This window comes from Zonotrichia leucophrys, chromosome 17 (genome assembly GCF_028769735.1).
Source record: "Zonotrichia leucophrys gambelii isolate GWCS_2022_RI chromosome 17, RI_Zleu_2.0, whole genome shotgun sequence".
Taxonomy (NCBI): domain Eukaryota; kingdom Metazoa; phylum Chordata; class Aves; order Passeriformes; family Passerellidae; genus Zonotrichia; species Zonotrichia leucophrys.
In genome coordinates this window covers 6965933-6992791 of record NC_088186.1, presented here as the reverse complement: position 1 = coordinate 6992791, position 26859 = coordinate 6965933, and the positions used below count along the sequence as shown (strand labels likewise).

Below are 26859 nucleotides of genomic sequence, written 5' to 3'. Positions count from 1 at the left end.
TCACAGCCAAAATGTGATGCACTCCAAGTGAAACTAAAGCTTCTCCTTTCACTCTGGAGATATTGAGGAGCACAATCCAAGAATGGCATGAAGCACTTTGTGCTCCACATGTCTCTTTGAACAGCAAGCAGAGGCTGAAAGCTCAGCTGTGGATCTTGAGGGAAAACCACAAAAAAAGCAGAACAGACTGAAGATATTCTTGCAGAACTTTAAGAATAAATGATGCCCTTCCCCTGGGTAGGTAAAACCACACAGAAGGGATATTAATGTGGTCAGGGATGTGACAAAAGTTACCTACACCTCCAGGAACTTCCAGATTTTACCGTTTCCCCCAAAACATCCATGCCAACACCCCTATATCCAAACACAGCGTACTGGGATGAATCCCAAACCCAATCCCAGCTCCACCAGCCCCTGAGCCCAGCTCCCCCATGCCTGAGGAAGGATGGAGGTACCTTTCCCTAGGCAGCTGGTGGTTTGGATTGTGCCGACACCGGACACTGAGGCCAAAGAGTTTGCGGGCGGTGCGCTGGATCTTCTGGCGCTGGGCTTCCAGCGAGCTCTGCAGCAGCTTGTAGCGGTTCTGCAGGTCCCAGTCGTTCCCCCAGTGCTGGTGGATGCTCCCAATGGTCAGGAAGTGGTTGCTAGGTAGCCTTTTCATGAAGGATTTGAACTCATCTGGAACACACACGCACACAAAAGAAATGGGGAGAAATGCGGAGGTTTCTGAGCTGGGACAAAGGTTTTGTTGGCAGGGTGGAGAAAGGGTGGTGATGAGGATGATGATGAGGCCATCAGCTCTGCCAGAGAAAGGTGATGTCCATTGACTCACTGCTCTATCACTCTGCCCCAGGAAGCAACTAATCCCATGGCTGTTGCTGCTCCCATATAGAAAAAAACCCTATAGAGAATATCAAGGTGTAACAACACAGTTAAAATGTACACAGCGTAGAAAAAAAAACCAAATAAAAGTCATAAATTCCCTGGAACATGAGGTTATAGTGTAAGGGTTACAAACAAAAAGCTGGGAGTTGTAATCATTTTCAGTTAAAGTGTTCTCATTTACATTGTTTTTCAGCAGGTCCTGAAATGCTGTTTGTTGTTGAAGGCAAAGCATTTTGCTGTGTAATTAAAAAAAAGGGGGGAAAACAAAGCTTTAAAAATTTCCCAGAGGAAAGCTTTGGATGCCGTTAAAATGTCCTGCTTTTGCATTTTTTAAAAAAGAACATTTTGATTCTTACCTCTCATTTAACTCCATTTGAAGATAAATGGGTTGCATTTTGTAATGAGGAAAATAAAATAAAATAGTTTGCAGGGCTCAGGTGAGAACAAAAAGTGTCAATTTTAGCCAAAGGAACAAATCCAATTGATCGAAAAATATATTGTTCAGTGTTGCTGTTTGTTGTGTTTGTTGTTTTTTGATCATTTTATTTCCATTTTATTTTGTTTGATAATGAAAAATACCCCACTGTTATGCAGGGTTTGTTTGAGGTTTTTTTTCATCACAATCAGAAATTCTGATACTGTTTCTGTTTCTGATCAGCCCCTCCTTCCTACCTGAGGAGAGTGGTTTGCTCAGATTCTGATTACCAGGCTGGGACATCCTCAGATGAGGAAAAACCAGATGGTTCCAACTTTCTCAGGGGAAAATAACTCAATTTTTGATGCTAGAAAACCATATTTGACACAGTGAGACCTTGAGAAATGCAATGAGTGGGACAATAAGAACTCCATCAAATGCGATAACGACAACAGCAATGTTTTGTACCAGGAGAGAAAAACCCCAGGTGTCAGCACAGGTTTGGGCACAATCAGCTGAGGAAGGTCCTGGGGGCTGAGGTGGGTCAATATCCTGTTCTCACTGGAAAAATCTTCATACTGGGCTGAATCCTGCTTGGGGGAGTTGATATTGACCTTTTCTTGGCACTGCTATACCTGGGGCACCCACCTGAAAGGGATGGACAGGGACTGGGAGGGCAGAGCTGGGGGGCACTGAGGTGCTCTGAGTTCTGCAAAGTCAGGTGTGGGGAGCTGCACTGGTCTCATTTGGTAAAGAGGAGGCCAAGGGATATTTAATTACAGCAAAAGGTACTCACAGATATGAGCAAAACTCCTCTTTTGAGAGAAAGTTGCTATAACAAGGAGCAATACACAGTTCGCAGCTTGAGAAATTAAAATGATTTACTGAAAAACTTCATCACTTGGAGGTAATGCAATGCTGGAACATGATCAGAGATGTATAAAAATCTCTCATTTTACACTCTGCTAGGCAAAACCAAGGCTGACCTGACCTAGTGCTGGCTTTGGTCCTGCTTCTGGAGGGAGGCTGTACTTGGACCCTGCCATAAACTTCCCAAACAAGCCAACAAGAAGTATAGCTATCTTTTGCTCTACATTATCTACATTATTTCTGATCCTTTCCCAATCTTTTTTTTTTAATTCCTTCATCCTATTTTCAGAAGGAAAAGGAGAGTTCGTAAAGGCTGACATAATTTCAAATAAAAAAAGAAATAATCCATAGAATTAGTGGGGGAAAAAATCAGATAATTTAAATCCTATTGTACAAAGTTAAAGATATTTGCATAACAGATTTCCTATGCAGGAAATTTCCTACTTGCAGCTCCTGCTTAGCTGCCCAACAAAGGATATTTGTACATCGGTCAGTCCCATCCTGACATGGATGGTAAGTGGATGTTCACATCCTACTCATAAAAATAATCATCACCACTGCACTACCAACATCCCTGGGACATCTGCTTGTCTCCTTTCTCCCCCAAAGACAACCAAGAGATTGTTTTTAGTCATCTCTCAGGTTTTCACTGTGTTTTTAGTGCTGCTGTCAGTGCCCTTCTCCTCCCCAACCCTGCCTGTGTGCTTTTCCGTGGGCCTCTGGAACCACCATCAGGTATAATTGCTTCTGTTGACCATGCTGATTACTCCGGGTACCTTTCAGCAGTAAAAGCCTTGCATTTGCTTCCCGCCCCTTATAAATCAATTTCCTCAAAAGCCTTTTTGTGCAGGAGCCCAGGCTCTTTTCCCTGTGATGATGAATGTGGTACATTTTTCATCGAGACGGGCGAGGCAGGAATTTCGGTGCAGTGTGCACATTTTGCTACCGCAGTGCAACGTTGGGGGAAAAACAAATGAGCAGAAAATCTGGCAAAATAAAAGCTGGATGGGGTTGTTTCAAATTAGGGTGATGAAGAAAAAGAAAAGTACTTTAAAACCAACATAGTTTCTTCATTATTTATATTAATTTATAACTCTGCCTGAAAGCCAGTGGTATGCATGGGGATATTCCCTGTTTCTGGGAATGCTTCATTCTTAACACTGAGAATTTCCAATTAATTAACATGTCTGTTTGCATTTGTGGTTATTTGATTCCTCTGCACAGCAAACCTTGCTGATGGCTGGAACTACACCTCCCGTGATGCAGCTTGGCCCCTCTTTCTGCTGAGTCACCCCATCCCCAAGGCAGTCCCATGGCAGTGACTCAGCATCACAAGTGGCACCACAGGGAATTGACAGGTCAGACATCTCTTTCACAGATGAAATTTTCCTTCTGCCAGTGTTAAAAAAAAAAACCAACAAACCCATTTACATCAGAAACCAATACCCTTGAATAAACAAACAAATTAACTCCACTAAATGACTTAATTAATAGTTGGCTTTTTTTTTTAATCCACAATCACTGATTTTCTTGACCAGCCATTCTAAAATGCCAAGAATAAGGTAGCATTATTTTTCTTAATTTACCCACAAGCAGTGAAGCACAGGGTAAAAAAATTCCTGAGCTGATTCAAAGCAGTTTCAGTTCACTGCAGCCTCCTTGACTTTGAAGATACTATTCCAAATCACAGCAACTCTTGATTCGCCCTGCACAATTTTTTTAAATTAACAGAGGATCCAACACAGACCAGAAGCAGAATACAAATGTTTTGGGCTTTCAGTGGCTTCCTGTGCAAAATGGTATTTGCTTTCAGAGCACTCCTGTGCCTTTCAGTCCACTTTATTGGAAAAGCCTTCAGATGTCATCAGAGATTTCTCCTCTGCTGTTCATAATGAAGAAAATCCTCTAGTTATTGGGAATATTTATTAAAACAAAGAAGCAAAACACTAATACTGCAGTCTTTTGTGATAGCAACTTCTATCTCAGAGGATAAGTTCACGCATGATGCATCAAAGTGATGAATCAGATGCAGCAGCTTTAGACATAAAGATAATCACTCCATCTAGCCCTGAAAAGCCTCCAGCCCTGGGTGGAATATGGCAGAAATTGCACTGCAATATGTCACTTTAACATGGCAAATGAAAAACACCTTCCCCCATTCAAATCTCAAGGGGAGGGAGCCTGAATATAATTATCTACCCTGGCCTGTGCTGGGATTGAGTGCAGCAAGGACAGAATGTGGGGCTGGAACTCCTTTCTCCATGGGCTCCCACCTTCTCAGTGCTGGGTTAGATCCCCTGGGATGGGAAGGGGTTTGCTGAGACCAACCTGTGGCTCTCGAGCACCTTTTGTGAAGATGCTGTGCCAGAACTAACAACTGCTAACATAACCAGTGACTGTGCTGGCAGGCACTGCCAGTAATCCTTGTAAACTTGTGTGGTACTGAGCTGGCAAAAGCTCCTGAAATCCACATTTCTGGTTTGCCCTGGGGTTACCCAGCCTGTTACCATGATATTTTTTGAAAAATCCTTTCTCCAGGATTTTTTCTCCTGGCAAGATGAGAAGCCTCAGCTTCTCCATGTTTTGCTGCTCTGGAATGTAGTCTGGAGATTGTTTATCCAAAGATGTGAATTGTTTTTAATTAATAACCAATCACAGCCAGTTGTGTTGAACTCTGAGGAGTCAGTCAGGAGCTTTCATTATCATTCTTGTTTAGCCTTCTGATGTATCCTTTCTCTTTCTTTAGTATAGTTTTAGCATAACATTATTTTTAATATAATATCATAAATTAATAAATCAGCCTTCTGAGAACATGGAGTCATTCATATCGTGGAAGTTTCTCTGTAGAACCATTAAAAGAGAGATTTGTAGATGGTTTGGTCTGAAAAATCAGATTTTTAACCAAACATATACTTCCATGGAAAATATCCCTGTACACATACTTCCATGGAAAATATCCCTGTACACATAATTCCATGTCTGGTGTGTGTTCCTGTCTGTGTGTTTAATAGAGGAAAAAAAGGGCAAGACTTTCAAGACTAAGATCCTGGGTTTGGGTTCAATATCCTCTAATTTTTGGCCAAAGTAGAGCATTATACTGAGGGAATAAAAGGTTTTTTACCAGATTGTAACCTGCCACAAATTGAAAAAGCAAGTTTTTCTCAGTTACCTGAATTCTCCAGATCTTTATAGGCTTCTGTCCAGGTCTTGGCCATGTTTGCCAGGGTGTACTCCATGATCTGGATGTCGGTGATGGGGCAGTTGCACTGGGGGAACTCCTCGGAGCACTGGCAGCCACACTGGCTGTCCCTGCAGATGTACTCGCCCTCCCCATTGCACATGATGTAACTCAAGGCAGACTGGACAAACTTCTCTTGTAAATACTGAGGGAAGATGATCTGGAGGCCTGGAGAGAGAGCAACAGGGTTATGGATGAAAAAAAAGTAAATTAAAAAGTAATTTCAGGTATTTGTTCCTCTTTTCAAAACCAGTTTCATTAACAGGTTGAGAAAGTTATGGTGAAGAATTAAAAGCTGTCATGAGTAAAGAAAATACAAATTGCATTCCTTAGGGCAAGTAGTGATTTAGCTGAGAACAGAGCCCATGTCCTCTGCAGGAGAAGGATGACAAGAAACTTCCCTTTCCCCAAAACCCTTTCACCCCATTCCCAGATCCCAGCACAAGGCTCTGAATGCAAAACCTCCCTTATTCCCAGATATGGTGTTTTTTGTGTCCTGAAACTAAGTGCTAGTTCAGAAGCAATACTGCTCTGACCTGTTTTGAGAGATACTAAATGGGTTTGGTTCCACAGAAAAAAGGGAAATACACACTGAAAGGGAAAATAAGAAGGAACAGAAAACAGAAGAAAGGAAAATACCACGAGAGGGATTTATAAAAGTCCCTTGCAGAGTTAAGTGCCCAGCTCCCACAGCATAAATACAGGAGTTGGGTACCTGAGCCTTCACAGCCTGCTCCCTGCTAGGAAGGCTACTTGCCAAATCCTATAAAAGTGCAAATGGATTTAGTGCCGATGATTTCAGTGTTGCTTGGCAGACTTACATTAGCAGGGAGATCTATCCCCTTGTCCCTTTCTGCATGGCAAGTGTTTGTGTATGCATCCATCTGTGCAGGCAGCACTGTAAGTGCCTCCTTGCTCAGGTACCAGAGATGCAATAACAGTTTCAGTGTTTGCCCTGTGCACAGTGTACGTGGTTTTCCATGCCAGCCTCCTCCAGACTCCCTGTGGATCTCCCTGAGGATTCCCAGCTGTTTGCTCCTACCTGGCCAGTGCTGCCTGTCAGCCCCTGTCAGTGTCTGTGGAGCACGAGGCACGGGACAATAACTCCAAGCCTTTCAGGGATCTCTCAGGTTTCTGTGGTTTAGATGACCCCCAAGGTATTAAAAAGACTTTTTCCCCAGCCCTGTGACTGAAGAAGAAGACAAGATTTGTCTGTTCTGCTTTCCAAGGTTATTTTTCCTTATCTATTCCATTCTTTCTCTGACCTGCTGAGCTCTATCCAGCAGGTTGGGTTGTGGTACAGTCCCTGCCCTTGGGGTGGTGTTAACATTTTACACTAAGAACTACATGTACTTTATTTACAATAATTTTCCAATACTTATCACCTATGTTAGACAGTCTGTCTCTATTCTAAAGCAATCCAAAAGTGCCACCACCACAGCAGAAGATGGAGGGCAAGAAGAAGGAGAAGAAGGACAGGACATGCCCAGATCCTTGCATCTTTGCCTCTTGAACCCCCATCCTAAATCCCCAAAATTCTACTTTTTCACCCTGTGGTGAATTCACTAACATTCTACTCAAACTCTTGTGGCTTGTAACTCCTCACACAAAGTTGGTAATTGTTCCCATGGGCTAAAATCAAAGTCACAGGTGGTTTTGACTCTGTGCCAAGGTCTCTGAGCCCCTTGCCAGGATGTCAAATCACCCAGGGCAGCCAGAGGAATGTCCCGGGTTCTGACAGGGAAGCCCCTTGGAAGAGGGCAGGGCTGGAATGGCAGTGTGAGGGGTTTGTGGCATTGTGAGGGGTTTGTGGCAGTGTGAGGGGTTTGTGGCAGAGCTGAGCTGCACTGTAATGAAGGCATGTGGGTCAATCACCCATCTGTTTGTGCTTCTGCTGTGCTGCATTACCAGAGCCATGCCTGACAGCTCACTGGAGTGGAATGAAAATCAGACAATAATTCAGAGGATGAGAGCGCGCGGGAATGGCAAAAAGGGTTGTGACCCCTTTCAGGAGTGCAGGCCTGTCTCTGATGGGTTGTGTTCACCTCAGACAAGAGAAAAACAGCAGGTGGTGACCCTGGGACCCCCATTACCCTTTTGCATTTGGATCCAGAGAAGCACCTTAGCCTTAATGAGGTCCCTCTGGAAGAGCAGGTGTGGGGGCTCAGAGGGCTGTGGAAGGCACAGGGAGCCCTGGTCCCTCTGCCCTGCTCTGGGTGAGCAGCAAGCTGCCCCTCTGCCTGACCCCACTGGCAGCCCCCAGGCAGAATGGGCTTGGAGCACCCTCCAGCTGGGAATGTGTTTGTGACACTGGCACAAGGAAGGATTTCCAGCCCAGGGACACTTCTGCATAGATCCTGCTGCCTTTTCTGCAATGCTGCTGGGGACTGGAAGGAACACACAAAGAGCTGGCCAGGACAGCATCACTGCAAACACATCAAACTGGCCTGCAGAGGATCATTATTTTGAGATCCCTTTGAGGTCTTTTCTGAGATGTGTCTCAACAAGAAGCTCAGATTTCTTCCTGCTGTCTTCAGAAGGTCCTGAAGCTCAGCCTCTTCCAGGGATTGTAATGATAGGACAAGGGGGAGTGACTTTAAAGTGAAAGAGAATAGGTTTAGATTTGATATTAGGAAGGAATTGTTCCCTGTGAGGAAGGGGAGGCCCTGGCACAGGGTGCCCAGAGCAGCTGTGGCTGCCCCTGGATCCCTGGCAGTGCCCAAGGCCAGGCTGGACAGGGCTGGGAGCAGCCTGGGACAGTGGGAGGTGTCCCTGCCATGGCAGGGGTGGAACGGATGAGCTTTAAGGTCCTTTCCAATCCCATTCTGGAATTCTATGATTTATCTGAAACAACCACTACAGAGGGATGGTCCCTTGCCAAATCCTCACACTGATATTAGTGATGGATCCCAAACTTTCCTTCAGGATGGAATGAGAGTGCAGTGCTGTTGGAGAACTGATCCACAAAGGGGACCAGAGAGCCTGAAGGCAGCTATACTCACTGAGCTTTCAAGCTCACATGAGAGCAGAGCTGGACTTCTTGATGTGCACTGACTCTTCATTCATGGTCCAAGTCCCATGAACACATTTTCCACTCTGCTTCATGGAGGAGCAACCTGCTCTGGCTGTTTGAATATGATCAAATTACCTCAGGCTCTTCAGTTCTCCACAGTTTCTCTTTGAATTTGAACTTGGATAAAGCACAACAAGCTGCTTGGTACCAGCTACAAATGATCCTGGCTTTAGAGATTTTAAATTTTATTTTTTTCTGGAGGGAATAGGGGTGAAAAAATAATTGAAGTTTCAAGGAAAGTGCCTCCCATTGCAAGGGGCATTCCAGCAGATGCAGAAGTGTCAATACCCTGTAATCTCCAAAACACAACATGTTTTAACATTGCAGTGCTTCACATGGATACTTGCTTTTTTCCCATAAGACTCATGGTTTCTGAAAAAAAATAAAATTCCAGGAAAATATCCTCTTGTAAGAAAGAATATCATGTTTAAGGGGCAATCAGACTTCTGTACACTTAGCACCAACTCAACAAAATACTTATATAAATACTTAATTTCACCAGAAAAGCATTTTGGCTGGAACCCACCAGTTTCCTGAAGCATTTGACAAGAAGCCCACACTCAGAGCTGTGTTTGCACAAGTGCCACCCAAATCCAGCCACTCCAAACACAACCCCTGACTTTAAACAGGTTGCTGGGATTACAGGTGACTCACATCTTCCAGCCAGGAATTGCCTTGTGGAAGAAACCAGAAATTTCACAGCTGAAATACAGCTGTGCCTATTTCCGCAGGAGTATTTTATAGATATACATGTAAATATTCACAGATTCTTCATCATCCCCAGACAAGAGCATTTCATTTTTTTTCATATCAATTATATTCATATCAATTTATTAATATGATTTTTTTTTTACTTTAGTTCTGAGCATCTCTGTGATTGGATATCAGCAAGAGATTTTACAAGCTCTGTGCCAGCAGCAACACCTCATCCTGGCATCCTCTCTTTCATGTGTAGCTCTATCCCATGCCCAGGGACTAAATATTGCTGGAATTCAGTGGGTTATGGTTGTCAGTAAAGCACAGATGGCATCAATCTTTTGAGACCACTGCTGTGGGTACTTCTGTTGCTACCTGTAAAGCAGGAAAGCTGTAATTCCAAGGAATATAAAGGCACCACTGCTAGCAGGAAAAGCCCTGCTGCCAGCCACAACCCTAATAAAATATCCCAAATATCCCAAATGCTGTGTTGTTCTCTAAGAAATTTCTTTGGATATTGCAAACATCCAAAAACCCATATATATATATATTCAATATTTCACCGCTGTCTACTGATAAAACAACATCATATCAACAGCCAAGAAGAGGGGCAAACTGGTCTTAAAAACTGGGATTTTGGACCACTTCCATGGGGACAATCCCTCAATCCAAGCCAGGGGGCACAAGGAAGGGGCTCATCCCCAACAGCAGCCTCAGGAGCTGCCAATAGATGTATAATGGAAGTTTGCTGCTGACTTGGATATGTTAGTTTTGAAGGTAATTTATTGATTAGAGGGGTAATTTTGCCACTTTGTAAAGCATGAAGTTCCTCTTTAAAAATGAAGAGCAGCACAGATTTGGTATAGGTTTGTCTTAGATAACTACAGGCAGAATATGAAGTATCTGACAAGGGAACATGTCCTTAATTCACCCAGAAAAACTATTAGAGATAGATGTTTGGCTTTAGACTGTATATAAAAGGCTTCCTGCATTAAAAGAGGTAAATTTTCCCAGCTCTAAATTAGAGCTATTTGAAACATTTTCCACAGAAGAGTTCTCTGTTGAAAATGCAGTTCCATTGAAGCATTTTGCGAGAGCATGTTGACTCCAAAAGCACTTTTGACTTTCTAAATGTATTTTTTCATACTCCCTCATTTCACTGCAGTGAAAAGCTGAAATGTTTTGTGTTGCCATTACTATTCTTTCCATCTTGGAAAAAGCTTTAATAGTAATTGTAATGTAAATTCTAATGTTATGCTATCATATATGCTATGCAGGTATATAATACATCTCTTTATGTAGTTATAGATGTATAATATATAAGGGTATTTACACATATATGTCAATATAATATTAAATATTGAAATTTAATAGATTTAATGTAAGTATTGTATACAACATGCATTATGTATAGTATTATAATATATGACCACATTTGATGTAGAAAATGACCTGATATGCAACATTTCCTGTTTATTGTTGCACAGTTTGGAACAGCACAGAATGATTGTACCTCACTGAAATAGTGCAATGCTCTATTGACATATACTGTCAGTAACAGTATTGATACAACAAGCCATGCCTCTGAAATTTGGAGTTCCTGAAATTCTTCAAAATGTTGCTTTTTTTCAGTCAAATTTTCCAATTTCTGCACAGGACACTTGTCCAGGGAACACAAATCCCCCTATCCCAGCAGGTTGCTGTAGAGCTGCTGGTACCCTGCCCTGCATCACCACAGGGATCCTGCTCCAGGGAGGGCTGGGAAAAAGGGAGACTTTCTGTGATAAATATTGTGTATAAATATATATGTATATACATACCCCAGAACATGTCATGCATGCTAGGCCCACAAGGATACTGGTTTATAACTAGTATCTAGTTATAAATTATATATAAATTATAAATTATGTATATAACTAGTTTATAAATTAGTGATTATTTTTTGTCCCAAGTGCAGCACCAGACACCCTGCACCATCCTCCTCCAAAATCAACCTGCCCAAACCCAACATGGGTTCATGGAATCATTTAAGTTGGAAAAGACCACCATGATCACTGAGTCCTCCCCCAAAATCAACATTCCCAAACCCTACGTGGGTTCATGGAATCATTTAGGCTGGAAAAGACCACCAAGATCACTGAGTCCACCGCGAATCACACTTGCCAACCTACAGGGCACTTCAGTTGAAAACCCACCATGATCCATCTCCCCGAAAGCAATATTCCCAATCCACATGGCTGGATCATTAGCTGAAGATCAAGACAGAGAAATTCTGATCCCCCCTTGCCAACCGAAGAAGTGCATACTTTTTGAAGGCCATTTTCCAGAGCTGGACAGCAAGACAGAAATCGTCACGAGAAGTGCCTTTATTGAGCCAGGCTCAGAGCTGGAGTGACACAAAGGCAGGAACATGGATTTCTGTCAGCAGCTCATGCTCGGCTGCTAATCAGATCAGGGGAGACTTGGTCACGATCCATTACCTGCTGCAGCCCTGTGACTAATTTGTAATGAGGCCTCTCAGAGCAGAGGAAGGATCCTGGTTAATTATCCCAAGAACCACACTCCAGATTAGGTAGAAAGCTCAGGTGGAGCTTTAAAGGTCACTTTGTTCTATTAGGAAGAGCTCCTGCCTTCCTCCCTTCCCTCGCTGCCTCTTTGCCTTGGCTCCATCCTCTCCCTGCACTGGGTTCAGCCATGGAGCTCCATCAAACCCATGTGTGGTTGGCCCCCAAGGTTCTCTGTCTGCTCCCATCAGAGATCACACCCTCAAATTTTTCCCTTTTCCTCCTCCTCCTTCCCCCTCCCTTGGTTTATCTCCTCTCTTGTAGGATCAGATAACCAATAGCACTCTATTGATTTACCCACTTGTCTGCCTATAACCCAAGCTGCCTACTGATTTAGCTGCTTCCCCACTTATCTCATGTGTCATCCTTGGGTTTTCATTACCAGCAGCTATCATCACAGTGTAAAACCCCCTCAAACTGCTTATTGTTAATTAGGTAAGAACCAGAACTCAGTGATTTGGATAATCACTGCCATAGTGAAAACAACCTGCATATTATTTTTAAAGGCAAATAATAACAACAATAATATTATATCCACAACATTACTTGGTAAATGAAACCCAGTTTCTGTGAAACCAAAGATTAAAACAGCACTTGCCAAATTATACTCAAAGCGGAAGATGTAATGTAGCCCATTCATCTGAAAAATTAAAATTTGTGCAAGTACAAGGATTTGAGAAATAAAACCATCTGGGCAAATTAGCAATTAAATCCCACATATCCTTATTTTGTCAAAAACTTGGGAATAACCTTCATGAATTACATGCCCAGTGAATTTCCTCCTTCTACTGAAGTTGACTTCTTGCTAACCAGCATGTATTTATTTATTAATTCAGCCATGACCTCTATCTGTTGACTTTTGGACTAGCTCCCCATCTGGGACTGAAGCCATGGCTTCTAGCATCCAAATAAAACCTCTGTGACTTTTCCCAAAGATTACGGTCATTAGAGAGCCCCGAAAGCTGATCTGCAAACCTCTTACACAAATCAGCAGTTTGGGAGGGACGGAGAGACGTGGGCAGAATTCTCCTTCAAAACTGATGGAAGAGGTCACTTTTTTTTTAATGTTGGTGTGTGTATCATGCACAGAAGTCCATCAAAATTCAGTGGCAGAGGGAGACACTTCATTGGGGTCAGCCCTAGCTCTGCTCAGCTGAGCCTTGTATGCAGGGAGCTTCCAGACATAGCAGAATCACAGCAAAGAGAAGAGGGGGAAAGGCTCAGAAAAAGGGCACTCCTGTCCCATTTCCACCCCCCTCCCTGGTCCCTGGGCCCTACCTTGCAGGTGGAGTTTGCTCTCAGTGCTTTGCAGAAGGACAGAACTCACAGAGTCCAGATTGTCATAGCTGTTACAGCCCAGGGGGCCGGTCCGAGTTTCTGTTACCTACAGAGGATGTAGAAAAGAGAGAATGTTCCCTTTGACAGCAGCACCACACCTTCCCCAGGCTTTTAAATCTTTTAATTCAAGGACTCCTTGTCACAAGCTGATATAACCCAAAACACATCCTCTCTAATTGGGAAAAAATGCCCCACCCTGCAAGACACTGCTGATGTTTGGTGCAGTCTCAAGCTGAAAAATCAGAAGGAACTGTGGCTGCTTTCTTTAGGGTACCTCAGGTTTGGCAATGGGATCCTGCAGATTGATGTTTCTCACAGAGGATCTCCATTGGAGAACATCAGAAGCCTGTAGAGGAATTATTCCCTGGCTTCTCTTATTGGAAAGCAAGAAACAGAGATGGATTGCCAGCCCACAGTGGTTCCTGGTGCTCCCACAACAGATGTGAACAGCAGCCCTGTGCTGAGGATGGATGGAGGCACAGATGACCTGCAGTGCTGCTGCTGTTGGTTTCCTGCCCTCCTGGAATTCACCACGGGTGATTATCTGCTGTCACTGTTTCAATATCTCAATACAATTTCCCATCCAGAAGGGAACAGCCTCAGCCATGAGACAGCACAGAACAATAACGAGAGCTGAAACCTTTCAGAAATGGCTAACAATGACGACTCCATCCACATCACCTTCCCTGGAGTGAACTCAGCAACAATAAAATCCCTGCCCAGTGCAGGATGATTGCTTTCAGAGAAGGCAGCCTTTGCAGAGCCATTTTCCCTGTTTTGTATTCTCTGAGCAGCTTCCCTTCCTTCCTGCTGCAGCCCCCAAGCTGTCTCTCAGTCCGTTTCATTCCAGAAGCCTCAGTAATGCCACACTGAGTTTTTCACCATTTCTTGTAGCAAATTCAGCTGAGATGTTTTGCAGCCTTACACCCCCAGGAGACAAACACTCCTAGGTGGCACAGAGCTGTTCATTTCACAGACCTGCCTTTCCCTTCCAACCTCCATCACTGATCTGGCTCCTCTGCCCCCTCTCTCCCTTCCAGAAGTCACTGTCACACTATTGAAATCTCCTGTCCTACACAACCACCACACTGAATGCCCACCTCTTTCCAGACATTAGTGACCCTGGGGAAATCAATTCTTCAATTGAATAAGAGCAAACCTAACCCTGGGAACAAAACAACTTGTGCTCAAAGAAGACATCAGTCTGGCAAAGCCCTGCCCTAAATCCCTAGAGAATCCACTCAAGGCAGACAATCTTTTCCCTCTTCCTAAGGCAGGATGTGGTACCTTGATTGCTCCGGTAGAGATCTGGATCTCATGGAGTCTCCTCATGGTGCCATCACGATCTACAAAGTAGGAGGAGGCGAGCTGGTGCAAGGCTTCAACGCTCTGGGTGGCGTTTCCTGACTTTCTGTCGAGGCGGCTTTTGTCCATGTACATGGTCAAGGCCTCCTCTCCTGCAGCAGGGAGAAAAGGAGATTTCAGGCTGCAAGCAGGGAGAAAATGGTGTCATCTCCTGCACCTAAAGAAAGAAAAGTCCTACACCTAGAGCACTCTTGGAGGAATCCACCCTTCCTCACCAGCATCATAGGAGGACATAGAGAAACCTCCTCCGCTATTCAGACAGCAAGGCTGAGTCCACCAGACAAGTAAAGCAGCTCCACTGAATTGACTAGACAACATTTTGGACATTTTTCAAGCCAGCAGAGCTTTGCCACAAAGGATTCAGCCCATCTGTCCCACCTGAGGCAGTTTCTCTAGGATGATGCACACCTGACAGGAGAAGATCTCACTTTGTGCAAGTCCCTGTCTGACCTGACTTCTAGAAGGGATGGATGGTGATTGCACGTAGAACACAGTGTGCAGGTAGGTACAGTGGACAAACAAATGTTACTTGGACCTCTTCAGCTCCCAGTGGTATTGAAAAAGGGGAGGGGAAAGGGGATGAGTAAAGAGAATTAATCAGAGGAAAGCACAAATAAGAAAATTTGAACTAACCACCCTTGCTGCCTTCTTTCGTCTCCCAGAGTCTCGTCTAGGAAATGTGAAAATACCATACAAGATAAGGGACAAAAGCAGGTGATTTTGAAATGGTAAGCTCAGAGAATCTGGGAGAGAAGTGGTTAAGAGCTGACAAACATCAGCAGAGACCTTAATGTAACAAAGCAGGTCTCTGCTGCTGAGAAGGACTATTTACCTAATAATCCAATTTGTGCTGGGTGAGACACATTAAAATCCAGTCCATTCTTAACAAAGGGCTGGAATTGTGAGAGGTCTTAAAAGGTGGAATGCCATCCTGCATCCTTAACACATGAAACTTGGATTTAATAAATGAAGAGTAGACACAACTAGAGGAGGAATGTGCCATTTCTACAAAACTCTCTTAATGAGAAGAATGGTGCTTGTTCTGGTTTGATAGATGAAGCACTGATGAATACACTGCCTCTGGCAGTGATAGCATGGTCCAAAAAATATGTACCACTGCTTTCAAGGCCAAAAAATGTTTCACTTTTCATCATATTTGCATAATTTTTTTACAAGAACAAGGACTTACTTTTCTTTAAAATTCTTATTAGCTAAAACAATTTGATTCATCCAAATGATTTCTTTTATTGCATATATGAAAAAAAATAACCCAAAATCCCAGTAAGCCCTCCTCCTCACTTTCCCTGGAAATTTTCCAGCTTTTATCTGAAAGCCAAATGCCTGAAAACAAACCAAAAATATTCTGGCAGAAAATCAAAATATTTGTATTAGATTTCAGTTTTTCAAGCAATAGTTATGTTGAGTATTCAGCCTTTGGCTTTGAGATGAAAATTTCACATTTTTTTCTTTTTTTTTGTGGAAAGAAGGTACTTTTCATCAAAAGAATTGATCAGTTGAAATCTTTTAATTAGTTTTGCAGGACCTAAGTGGAGAAGTTAGGAATGTAAAACTTTGCCTTTAATATTTTGTTAAAAATAACAGACTAGCCTTCCACCACTATCAAAGCTGTGGTGGTAACAATGTCATCATTGTTGCCTCTCACAAAAGCACTTTCCCTGGAAAATGACCATCTTTGATTTCCTTTATCACCATTACCATTTTTCATGTGTTGAGCTTGTGAGGAGACCTTGGCAGGGATCAAGGCTCTGCCACATCAGGCTCTGTCCACACAAACAAAGCCAATCCATCTTCCAGAGGATTGAACCCCCTGCATCTGATGAGGCACAACAGGTGAATACAGCAAACAGCCAAAGGCACAGGGGATAAATAAAATGTCTGTGATTACTGTGAGGAGCAGTGACCACTCAATGCATTTTCGAGTTTCATCTCTTTGTGGTTTTCAGGGAGATTTGAAGGAACTTTTTATAAAAAACTTTCAGTTTTTATGAATCAACTCATTTGCGACTTAGGAGGCTGGATAAAGTGTGGGAAAGTGTATTTTGAGCCAGAATTTCTGGATCTCTCATGTAACAGAAGCATTTAACTGCAAGGAGATGCAGCAGAGAGAAATGAGAAATGTTCCACCACCATTTTGTGAGGCTGTGGCAGGAGAAGAAAGATCTGGGATAATTCTACTCTTAGCTGTAATGCACAGCCATCAACTCTTCATCAATTGCACCAATAACTGGGGGAAAAAAAGAACAATTTTCCTGGAAAAAAATCATGCCTCATATTAGCAGCCAAGGCATAAAAATCAGGAGAGAGGAGAAGGAGAAAAGGAGAAGGAGAAGGAGAAGGAGAAGGAGAAGGAGAAGGAGAAGGAGAAGGAGAAGGAGAAGGAGAAGAGAGAAGAGAAATCTGTTCTCTGGAGCAGCAGAGATCAGTGATTTCCCCACAAAAATTGTCAATTTTTTTCCTCTAAAGCAAGAAAACAGAGAAGTCCATGAGTGATGATGGTTTTTTCCTGAAGGAGCAGTGCTGTCTCTAGGATTGAGGGGTGCTGAGCAGGGACACTGCTGCTGGAAACCTGTTTTGTGTAGCTCTGTGCAGAGCTGGAAAAGCACAGCATCCCCATGGAGGGGTCACATGGGAAAGCAACTCTTGGATCAAGAGAGGTTAACAGAATTTTCCTGCATTATTAAGTCTTAATTTCTCCTTTAATTAAGTGAATGATATGTTCAAAGTTGTTTTTCCTTGAGGGATTTTCCTGAAAATTGGCTCTCAGCTCTGCGCGCTCCATCCCAGAGCATGGATGCCCTCAAAGCGACCCTTCACCAGTGCCTTTGTGTCAGAAGCAGGCTGGAGCAGGGTTTTCACTGGCTGCTCTGTGGGTTTGAAAGGCACCAGAGCTGTTCCTCCTGCGGCCAGGTGTGAAAATTGCAGCGTTCAGGTGCTGCTCCATGTCCCACCCTCCTGGGGACCAAGCAGCAGCTGGCGTTTCAAAGCCAGCCAATATTCCTGTGTGTTTGTCACTCTCTGCCACCTCCTCAGGCACCAGGCTGAGCCACAAACAGCCACAACCCAGGGCAGAACTGCCTGGAGCTCTGCTGGGGACACCCCAGCTCCTGGGAGAGCCAGGTCACTGCTCCTTCAGGAAAAAGCATCATCACTCATGGACTTCTCTGTTTGCTTCCTTTGGAGGGGAAAAAAACGACAATTTTTGTAGGGAAATCACTGATCCCCACTGCCCCAGAGCACAGATTTTTCTTCTCTGCTGAGTTTCTTAGTGCCTGGTTCGTGTTGTGTAGGGACCAAATCCAAGAGGAGATCTGCTGGTGATCTGACAGCAGATGCTGATTCCACCCAGGCTTCCTGCCTGCCCTCTGGCCAAGGATTCCAGCCTCAGCATTCCTCAGCATTCCTCTAGTGAAAATGAGCCAAGCTGGAATTAAAAAGTCCTGATTTTTGTGCCTTGGCTGTTAATATAAAGCATGATTTTTATTTTTTTTTATGAGCTCTTGTTTAGCCCGCAAAATACAATTAGAACATGTCCTCCGTGCATGATGCATGCCCAGCTTCATCCACACTTTCCCTGGGACTGCCATTGCCAAGATAAATCCTCTTTTTCTCCCCACCATTGCTCACCATGCTCAGGGTTTGTGGGGTGTTTAGTTCCAACACCAGTTCTCATTACAAGTCTCTGCATATTTAAAGTTGTTGTGTTGTAAAATCAGGGGAAGAAACAAGCCCCCGTGAATAATTTACAACCTCAGCCAGGCAAAATTAAAAATATATTTTACCATCAAAGGTCTTTCTTATTTTGAGTTTTCAGGGATGTGAGTGGCAAGGAAAAGAGGAATGTCAATGGAAAAAAAGTAAACCAGCAGAAAAAAATAAAAATCTCTACTTGGCTGTGTTGGGCTCTGTAAAACACGGTCTTGAAAAGTGAATTTCTCAATAAAAAGCAGTTTATCTTCACCCAGACTTCATTAAGGCCTGAAGAAAGCAGTCACTTTTGCTCTTCAATGCTTGGAAACCTCCTTTATTTCACATTTCTTGCTGATGGAATGGACTTGTTTGGGTGCCTGGACTGAAAGAGCAGCCCAAGGATCTTTGAAGGACATCACCACACCAGAGGCCACTGGACTTCAGGGGAACTGTGCCAATTTACCTACCTGCCTAATTTGTGCATGAACCACATGCACACATCTAATCTCATCCCAGTGTCTGCACAGTGCTCTGGGAATGGACAGATGGCCAGAAATTCCTCAAAGTTCACTCCAAACACAGCAATGTGGCAAGGCTGGAGGTTAGGTACGTTAGAAGAAGCAACAAAAGAAATTTTGAAGTAAAATTGAGCTTTTACCACTGCAGAATCCTTCTCACAGATAGTCGTTCTTGGAAGAAAAGCATTTCAACGAAAGAAGGGCACACCCCAAAGGGGGAAAAGAGCCATGAAAATAATACAGAGTGGAAAAAAGAGCCAGGAGTAAACATCAATAGGAGCTGCTGGTTTTCACCCCTCCAAATGTTCCTGCAGCACCACCAGCAGCGCCTGCTCAGGAGTTCATGGCCCTACAGGGCTCTCTCTGATGTCATCCCTGACACATTCTGTGCACACACAGACCTCTCTGCAGCCCTTGCATACACATTTTGAATTTTACTGAACTGCTGTTTTTCCAGAAGCCTGCTCCATGTTAATGCATTCAGCCTTCCGGCCATCTCTTCCCCTCTGTTCACGCTCCCTGCCCAACTCCTTGAACTCCCTTTTCCTGGAGCTCTTTAAAATTCCTCCAGTTCCACCAAGAAAGGATGTTTTTCCCACCCTGCATTTGTTTTCATCCTGTGAAAAAGAGGGATGGGCAGGTTCTGTTGTGAAGCTGAGGGCAGTGGTGCAGGGATGGCAGGACAGGGACGTGTTTCTCCTGACACACATGGTCAGAGCAGCACAGGGGCACAGCTCCCACCTCACACTCTGAATTCATTTGCAAAGGCTCCTTGGGAGGGTGTGAAAGTGTTCACAGGGGTCTGAGGATGAGGGAAGAGACGAGGATCTGACTCCATGTTTCAGAAGGCTTGATTTATTATTTTATGATATATATTACATTAAAACAATACTAAAAGAATAGAAGAAAGGATTTCATCAGAACGCTAGCTAAGAATAGAATAGAAAAAGAATGATCACAAAAGCGTCTGTCTCAGACAGAGAGTCCAAGCCAGCTGACTGTGATTGGCCATTAATTAGAAACAACCACATGAGAACAATCACAGATGCACCTGTTGCATTCCACAGCAGCAGATAATCAATGTTTACATTTTGTTCCTGAGGCCTCCCAGCTTCTCAGGAGGAAAAATCCAAAGGAAAGGATTTTTCATAAAAGATGTCTGTGACAGGAGAGGGAGCTGCAGCCTGGCCTGTGCCCCACTGCTTTCAGAGTCTCAGGGTGGTTCAGACTGGAAAGGACCACACTGGGGTATTTGGTTCAGCCTCACTGCTCTATGGGTCATCCCAGAGCACATGGCACAGGACTGCATCCAGCTGGTTCTGGAATATCTTCTGTGAGGAGACTCCCCACCCTCCCTGGGCAATTTGTTCCAATATTCCCAAGAAATTCTTCCTCATTTTCAGCTGGCATCACTTTCTGCCTGTTCCTCTTGTCCTTATGGCTGGCACCACCAAGATGAGCCTGATCCATGCTCTAGGCACCCCTCTTTAGCCAGCCAAAAGTGTCTCTGGGGTGAAACAACACTATTTGTTTCAGCAGCAAGGGCCAGACAAGCTCAGGCACATCCCATCAGGTTATATTGGTATTTTTCCAACACCACCCCCCATCACCAGCCCCAGGTGCCACCTACCTCCCAGGGTGGCAGAGATGAGCAGGTGGGTGCCGTACTTTTTGATGATGGTGTCAATGAACTGCTGCGTGGTGGGTCTCCTGCCCAGCAGGCGGATGCTCCTCTGGAACTCGGGCATCAGGGGCAGCGGGTTGTGGAGCAGATCCCTCCTCTCGATGGCTGTGTTCCTCACCTTCCAACGGGCAAACTCCCTGCGCCACAACACAGGAAAACACAACAGGGGTCAGGCTCCCAGTCTGGAGGGGCAGGGGGAGTCACTGGGGTGGAGAAGGGGCCAGTCCTGTTGGACATCCCCATGTGGATACACACATGAGGTCATGAGGCTGGACAGAGGAAAAGGGAGGAGAAGAGGAAAAGTGAGACATTACTGAACAATAGCCATACACTACAAGGATCAGGCTGGTGAGGAGCTGCCCTTGGAGACATCAGAGGCGTCTGTCAGAGAGCTGGACTGCCCTAAAATAAAGGCAGGCTGGTCTTTTCGCCCTCCCACACCTTCACTTCTCCATAAAGCAGCAAATTCTGGTCTCTGTCAGCAAATGGTCTCGACCACAGATCCAGCCCAAGCTGATCATTGTTATATCTCTAATGCCCACAAGCCTTCCTGGCACACTGTAGCAAAGCAAAGCTGAAGAAAATACATTTTGTCCAAACATCTTCATCTTTCAGCACCGTGAGTGTGGCAAAAGAGCATTTTTGGAAGACAATTTTTGAGATAAACAATGTAAAAGGATGGATTCAGATATAAGCAGAGTCCAGGATGAAAGTGGAGGTTTTGTTCATGTTTTAGAAAAAAAAAACAACCAAGAAAGTGATTCTCAAATCCATGCTTTTAAACTGAGAGCAACTGGGAAAAAAATAAAGTTAATGTTTGCAAAAGCAGTTCTTTATTGCAGGTATCCATTTTGAAACGACACAGAGGGAAATGCCTAGAGAAAAGCTTGCACACCTGCAATCTAAAAATCAGGCCTCTGAAACATCACCAGCTGAGCACCTGAAAAATGAGAAACCTATTAATGTCTTTCAAAAAATATTGAGCAAAGCCTTCCTTAAAGGAGAGGATGTTATTTATACCCATTCTCCTACAATGCACCTGCTCTATCTTCAGCTATCTCCCAGACCATCAGCTCACAGGCTTCTCTGTCACTTTTCATCCATCCATTCCTGTTACTTGCATTTAAGACAAATTTTTTTATTTAGATTATAGGTGTTGTGGTTTAATCCCACCTGGCTCAGCCCCACAGAGCCACTCACGCCTCCTAGAGAAGAGAGTCAGAAGGGTGAAAGTGAGAGCTCATGAGTTGAGATAAACAGCAGATAAAAGCTGCACAGGCAAGCAAAGCCAAACAAGGAGTTCATTCCCCATTTCCCATCCCAGTCTGGAGTTCAGCCATCTCCAGGGCTCCATCAGAGTGGCTGGGGAAGACAAAATTCCTCACACTGTGTGGCCCTGGCCCTGAGGCAGCATTTCCCCTCAGGGAGTGTGCTCCCAGCACACCAACCCCACCTGGCTGGCAGACCCTGACACACAGGCACATTCAGAGACTCAGTGCAAAGCCAGGAGCACAAACCAGATTTTTTCTGCCCAGGTTGATTCTATACTCAGTCCACTCTGCGTGTGTTAGGTTATTTGACTTAATGTAATTATGCAGGTATTTATTTTGACTGTGCCCCTTCACAACACTCCACACTGCCTGACAGCAGTTACATTCATCAAAACAGCAAAGTGCCAGCTATTTACTTCAAAATATCTCCTTACACCTGAGCTAATGCCCCCTCTGTAGTTCCTTGCTTTCACAAGCCAAGTGAAAATGCCAAAACAAAACACACCTCCTACTACATTACAAGAGTCATTAGTGTCAAACCTTGCAATCTGAGGAAACATCCATCCTTCCTAGAAAAACCTCAGTCAAAAGGCAAAAACCCCTTCATACAATGTGTTCTTAACACAAGGAGTGATTGAAACAGATCATTTGCTCCCAAGTTGTCTGCAGATAATAAATACATCACCAATGTATTCCCTTTATGGAGCAGAGGGTGTTCTCTGCTGTCCCAGAATTGTGTAAAAGTTGATTTTAATGATAGACAAAACTTTAAAGGAAAGACAAATAGTTTTTCTCTGACACCACAGAGAGGTTTCTCCAATCATCCCAGATTAGAGTTCCAATCCCAGACCTTGCTCCACAAGGTAATCCCCTTTGAGGAAGGAATGGTCCCTTCAGCAGTTTCATTGCACGGGAAGAGGCAGAGCAGGATGCTCAAAGACAGGCAAGTTTTATAATAAATAAATAGACACACCCATGTTCCATCAGAAAGATCACAACTAGTAAGCATAGGAAGAATGTCATCTGTGCTTCCTCTCCAAAGAGACAATTACTGTAAAACTCAAGCACACATTCAGATTCCTGCTTCCTGCAGTATCCACAAAGTCAGGAGGGAACAGAGCACCCCAGAGCCGGCACATTTTCAGGCAGGGCTGAGGGAATGTTTCATGCTCCCAATAAAGTACAGAGAGTTTAGTTTTGCTGCTTTGCAATGGATAATTTAGCAGCAAAGAGATGAAATGTGCAGCTGGTCAGGCATTGAGCCCGGCTCTCCTTCAGGGAAGCTGTGGCTGACCCTGGATCCCTGGAAGTGCCCATGGACAGGGCTGGGAGCAGCCTGGGACAGTGGGAGGTGTCCCTGCCATGGCAGGGGTGGGATGGGATGAGCTTTAAGGTCCCTTCTGACTCAAACCACTCCAGGATTCCACGAAATATCAGATCCAGAGTGTCTCCATTCAGGGCAAACTGGAAAGTGATGGGCAAGGAAGGCAGGAAAGAAGAATGACATTTGGATAAACAATGTGTCCAAGGGGAAAGTGGGTTCATTATCTACATCAGGTCCAACATCACCCTTTGACACCACTGGCAGGAGGCAAAAGCAGGAGTTTAAAGGGAATCACTGTCACATCTCCAGCCTTTCCTGCTGCCAAGGGACAATCCCCGTCCCCATTAATGCAGTAGAAGAGCCCTGAGCAGAATCCACCTCTAAAGCATGACAGTTGTCAGGACCCAGAACATCCCTCTGGCTGTCCTGAGCAGCCCAGACCCCTGCCAGGGGGCTCAGAGACCCTGGCACAGAGCCCAAAACGCCTGTGGGTTTGATTATGACCCATGGAGCAAATTACCAACCTTATATAAAAGATCAGCAAGCCACAACAGTTAAGCAGAATAATAGTGAAGTTATCTTGGGGTGGAAAAGTAGATTTTGGGGTTTCTGGTATGGGGATTCAGGGAGGCAAGATGGAGGGAACTGGGTGTGCCCAGCCTTTCTCCTTCTTCTTCTTGGCCTCCATCTTCTGCTGTGATGTTGGCACTTTGGGATTACAGTAGAAGCTCACTGTCTAACATAGATGATAGGTATTGGAAGGTAATTGTAAACATTGTATATGTAGTTTTTAGTATAAAGACATAACACTGCCCTGGGGGCAGGCAGAGTGCCTGGACTGTCCTACTGAGTGGATCTCGGCAGGGCAGGAGAAAATTTTTTATAGATAAGACACAATAAACAACCTTGAGACTGAGAAATGAAGAGCCCTGACTCCTTCTTCAAGCACCAGGCTGGGAAAAGAGACTTTCCAACTTTTCTCAGGGTCACTCTGAGCAGCAGAGATCCCAACAACAGTGAAGGAGACTTTTCCACCCAATTGTTATTGATGCCATCCCTCCCCAAATCTTCCTGCTCCCAGGGCACATCATCAGGTGAAAGCCCAGCTCTGCTCTGCTCTCCCTGTGCTTGGATGTGTGGCTTTCCCAGCTGACAAGAAAAGCTGAGCAAATATGTTATGATGAATAATTTATGCAACTAAGTTAGATGTTTATCTTCTGCTCATAGAATATCCATGAACCAGTTGCAATTCCCTCTAAGTTATGCATTATTTGAATTTACTTAGTGACATTTTTCAGGCTTTTTTTATAGGTTTTACATAGCATTTGGCTGTTTTATCTCTTTGTGTGCTGTTGATTCATTGGGATTGGAAACAAAGGAAGGGAACACCAGTACGGTCATCTCCTCCAACCTCAGTAGTCAAACAAATGATAGGGCCTTGTTAAGCTTCCCTTTTAAAGTCCAAAAAACACAATTTAAACTTGGCTCACTGAATTTCAATATGTTACATGGAAAGCAAACTTCTAATTCCAGCAATCTTCCATGCAACCTACAGAACCCTCTGCTGCAAGATGCACCTGAGGCCAAGATTATGGTACAGTTTTGGAAAATAGACTTAACATTAATAGATATGGCTACTGAAATAATTTAGAATTATTGAGGTCATAAAAAAAAATTATATTTGCAGGGAACAGCATAGAACTGGCCTTAGGGAATGTTACAGCCTGAAACTCCTGAAGTCTCTGAAGAAACACCTCCAAGAACAGGTTTTCTATTAGCTTTCAACTCTAGATTTAATTGCATTTTCTGTAGAAGCAGAAAATCAGCCAAAATGAATTCAGAGTGCTGGGTTAGGTAAGCAATACTCTTGTCTGTTTGTCATCACTGAATCCTTCCACCTGTGGCTCTTGGGAGGATTTACCAAGGCCTTGCATTTGTGGATAATGGGTGCAAAATGGTTTCCTCACAAAACCACCCTGGGCTGCATTTCACTCTTTATTTCTCTGAGCCACCAGTGGCACCAAAATCTCTGTGCAACCACCTGGGATACAGAGCTGAGGCCTCGACAGCTGCTGAGGCATTTTAAAAAGAGAAATATTGCCGTGTGCATCACTCGTTTTCCAGGTGAAGAAGTTGCAAAGACTCCACTGGGATTAGGGGGCAACCCATGGTACAGCTGGGATCAGTACAGAGTTTTCTGATCCTCAGGGGAGATCCCATGAACCTGAATTCTGAATGGCTTTGGGAAGGTGAGAAACCTCTCAGCAAGGAGGAGAAGGGTCAGTATCCCTGAGGGAGATGGGATAAGGCGAAACTCTGACCCAAGGGTAGTGGGGTGAGGCACTTGCTGGGGCTCTGTGTCAACAGGGAGCCCTAAGGGAATTTGGGCTGTGCCAGGAAATGCCCTCCAGGTCCTCAAAAGAAAACCCAGAGGAGCTTCTTTAAGGGCAGAATGTGATGGGAGGTGTTGAAAGGGGAAGGGAGATGAGAGGGAAGAGGGATGAAGGGTGCAGTGCTGCCTCAAGGATGCACATTCACAGATTGAGGGCTTTCCTGCCTGCACCAGCAAGGGGACACACTTTATTTGAATAGGGCTGAGGATGAGAAAACACTGCCACTTCAAGCTGCATTAATGAGCCTCCATCAAGGCCAGCATGTCAGGGGCAGAAAGAGCCACTAGGAATGTCTCAGAGTTCATTAGCACTATGATCCTCCAGGGAAACAGAAAAAGAGGGAAAAAACCTACAGAAGAGGGAGGAAAAGTCAAGAGGCTGGAATAGGTACATCATGCAGCCCCACCATCAGAAAGAACAGCAGGATCCAAGGGCAGGAGCTTCTCTACCCAGGGAGGGAAGTCTGAGGGAGAGGCGACATCAGAGCAAATTAAATTCTCTATCTCCACATGGCCAAGACAACCAAAGCATGTAAGTGAGGAAAGAGGTTCAGCAGAGACCTTGAGGGCTGGTGCTTGAAACAAAAAAAGAAATTAAATGTGTTAAATAACAAACAGGACAGTTTTAAAATGGAAAAAAAAATAGCAGAGGCACTGAACAAAGCCTAAGCAGAAGAGCCCAGCCCCTCCAGGTGCTGGATATCCATCCTTCAGAGCATCCCACCAAGTGAACACTCAAACAGCAGCAGCCCCATCCCTCCCTGGGAACTGGACAAGGACAAGGCAACAGCTCCTTCCTGTTCCATGGCTCTTTGCTTTTTTAATACAATTTATCTTGAAAGTCACCCATTGCTCCCAAAGGTGATGGGAGCACACTCTGCAGTAACAGCAGTACACAAATATTATTTCATGCCCTCCCCTTGGCATATTGCCCACATAATTGACTGTGATGTCAGCAGGACTCCCTGATGTCAGAGAGATGTTCCCTGGCATTTTGGTGTCTCTGCCCCTGTTTTCTTTCAAGCACTTCCCCATCATTAAGACAGACATTTTTGGAAATGTCTGTGTGTGCTGCAGACAGATATTAGTAGCTGTCAGAATGAGTGTGAACCAAACAAGACAGATTTAAGCCTTGTCTGGGTAAGAAACAAGAGCTGTGTTAGCCCTAACTCTTCCAGAGCCCTTCCAGATGCTCCTACAACAGAGCTCTTGGTTTGGAGGTTTTGTCTTGCTCTGCCTTTCCTTTTTCCAGCCCAATTGTCCCAGCCAGAGCCCTGATTATCTGCAGTCCTCAGGATGATGGCTCTTCCAGGTTCCTGTGAGCCCTGGATGCTGCAAACAAAGCCAAGGGACAGGGCTGAGCATGACAACAGCACCACAATGCTTATCTTGTTCTGCCAGATCAGGCTTTAGAGGAGCCTGTGCGGGGTATCTGTCATTATGGTGGGGTCAGTGATATTTCATTTCCAGTCTGTGCCCTCAAAATGCCAGACAGCCCCAGGCTGAGCAGTGCAATAC

The 26859-nt window shown here is 44.4% G+C and overlaps 1 protein-coding gene across 1 annotated transcript in view; it reads right to left on the bottom strand.

Annotated features, from left to right (window-relative positions):
* Positions 1–26859, bottom strand: part of BRINP1 (BMP/retinoic acid inducible neural specific 1) — a 92684-nt gene that overhangs the window by 6660 nt on the left and 59165 nt on the right. Inside the window, exons 3-7 of the mRNA XM_064727492.1 lie at positions 20301–20491; positions 14367–14536; positions 13020–13125; positions 5340–5576; positions 456–678 (exon numbers count right to left, since the gene is read on the bottom strand). Coding sequence (XP_064583562.1) covers positions 456–678; positions 5340–5576; positions 13020–13125; positions 14367–14536; positions 20301–20491 — 927 coding nt within the window. The remainder of the gene's footprint in view (positions 1–455; positions 679–5339; positions 5577–13019; positions 13126–14366; positions 14537–20300; positions 20492–26859) is intronic.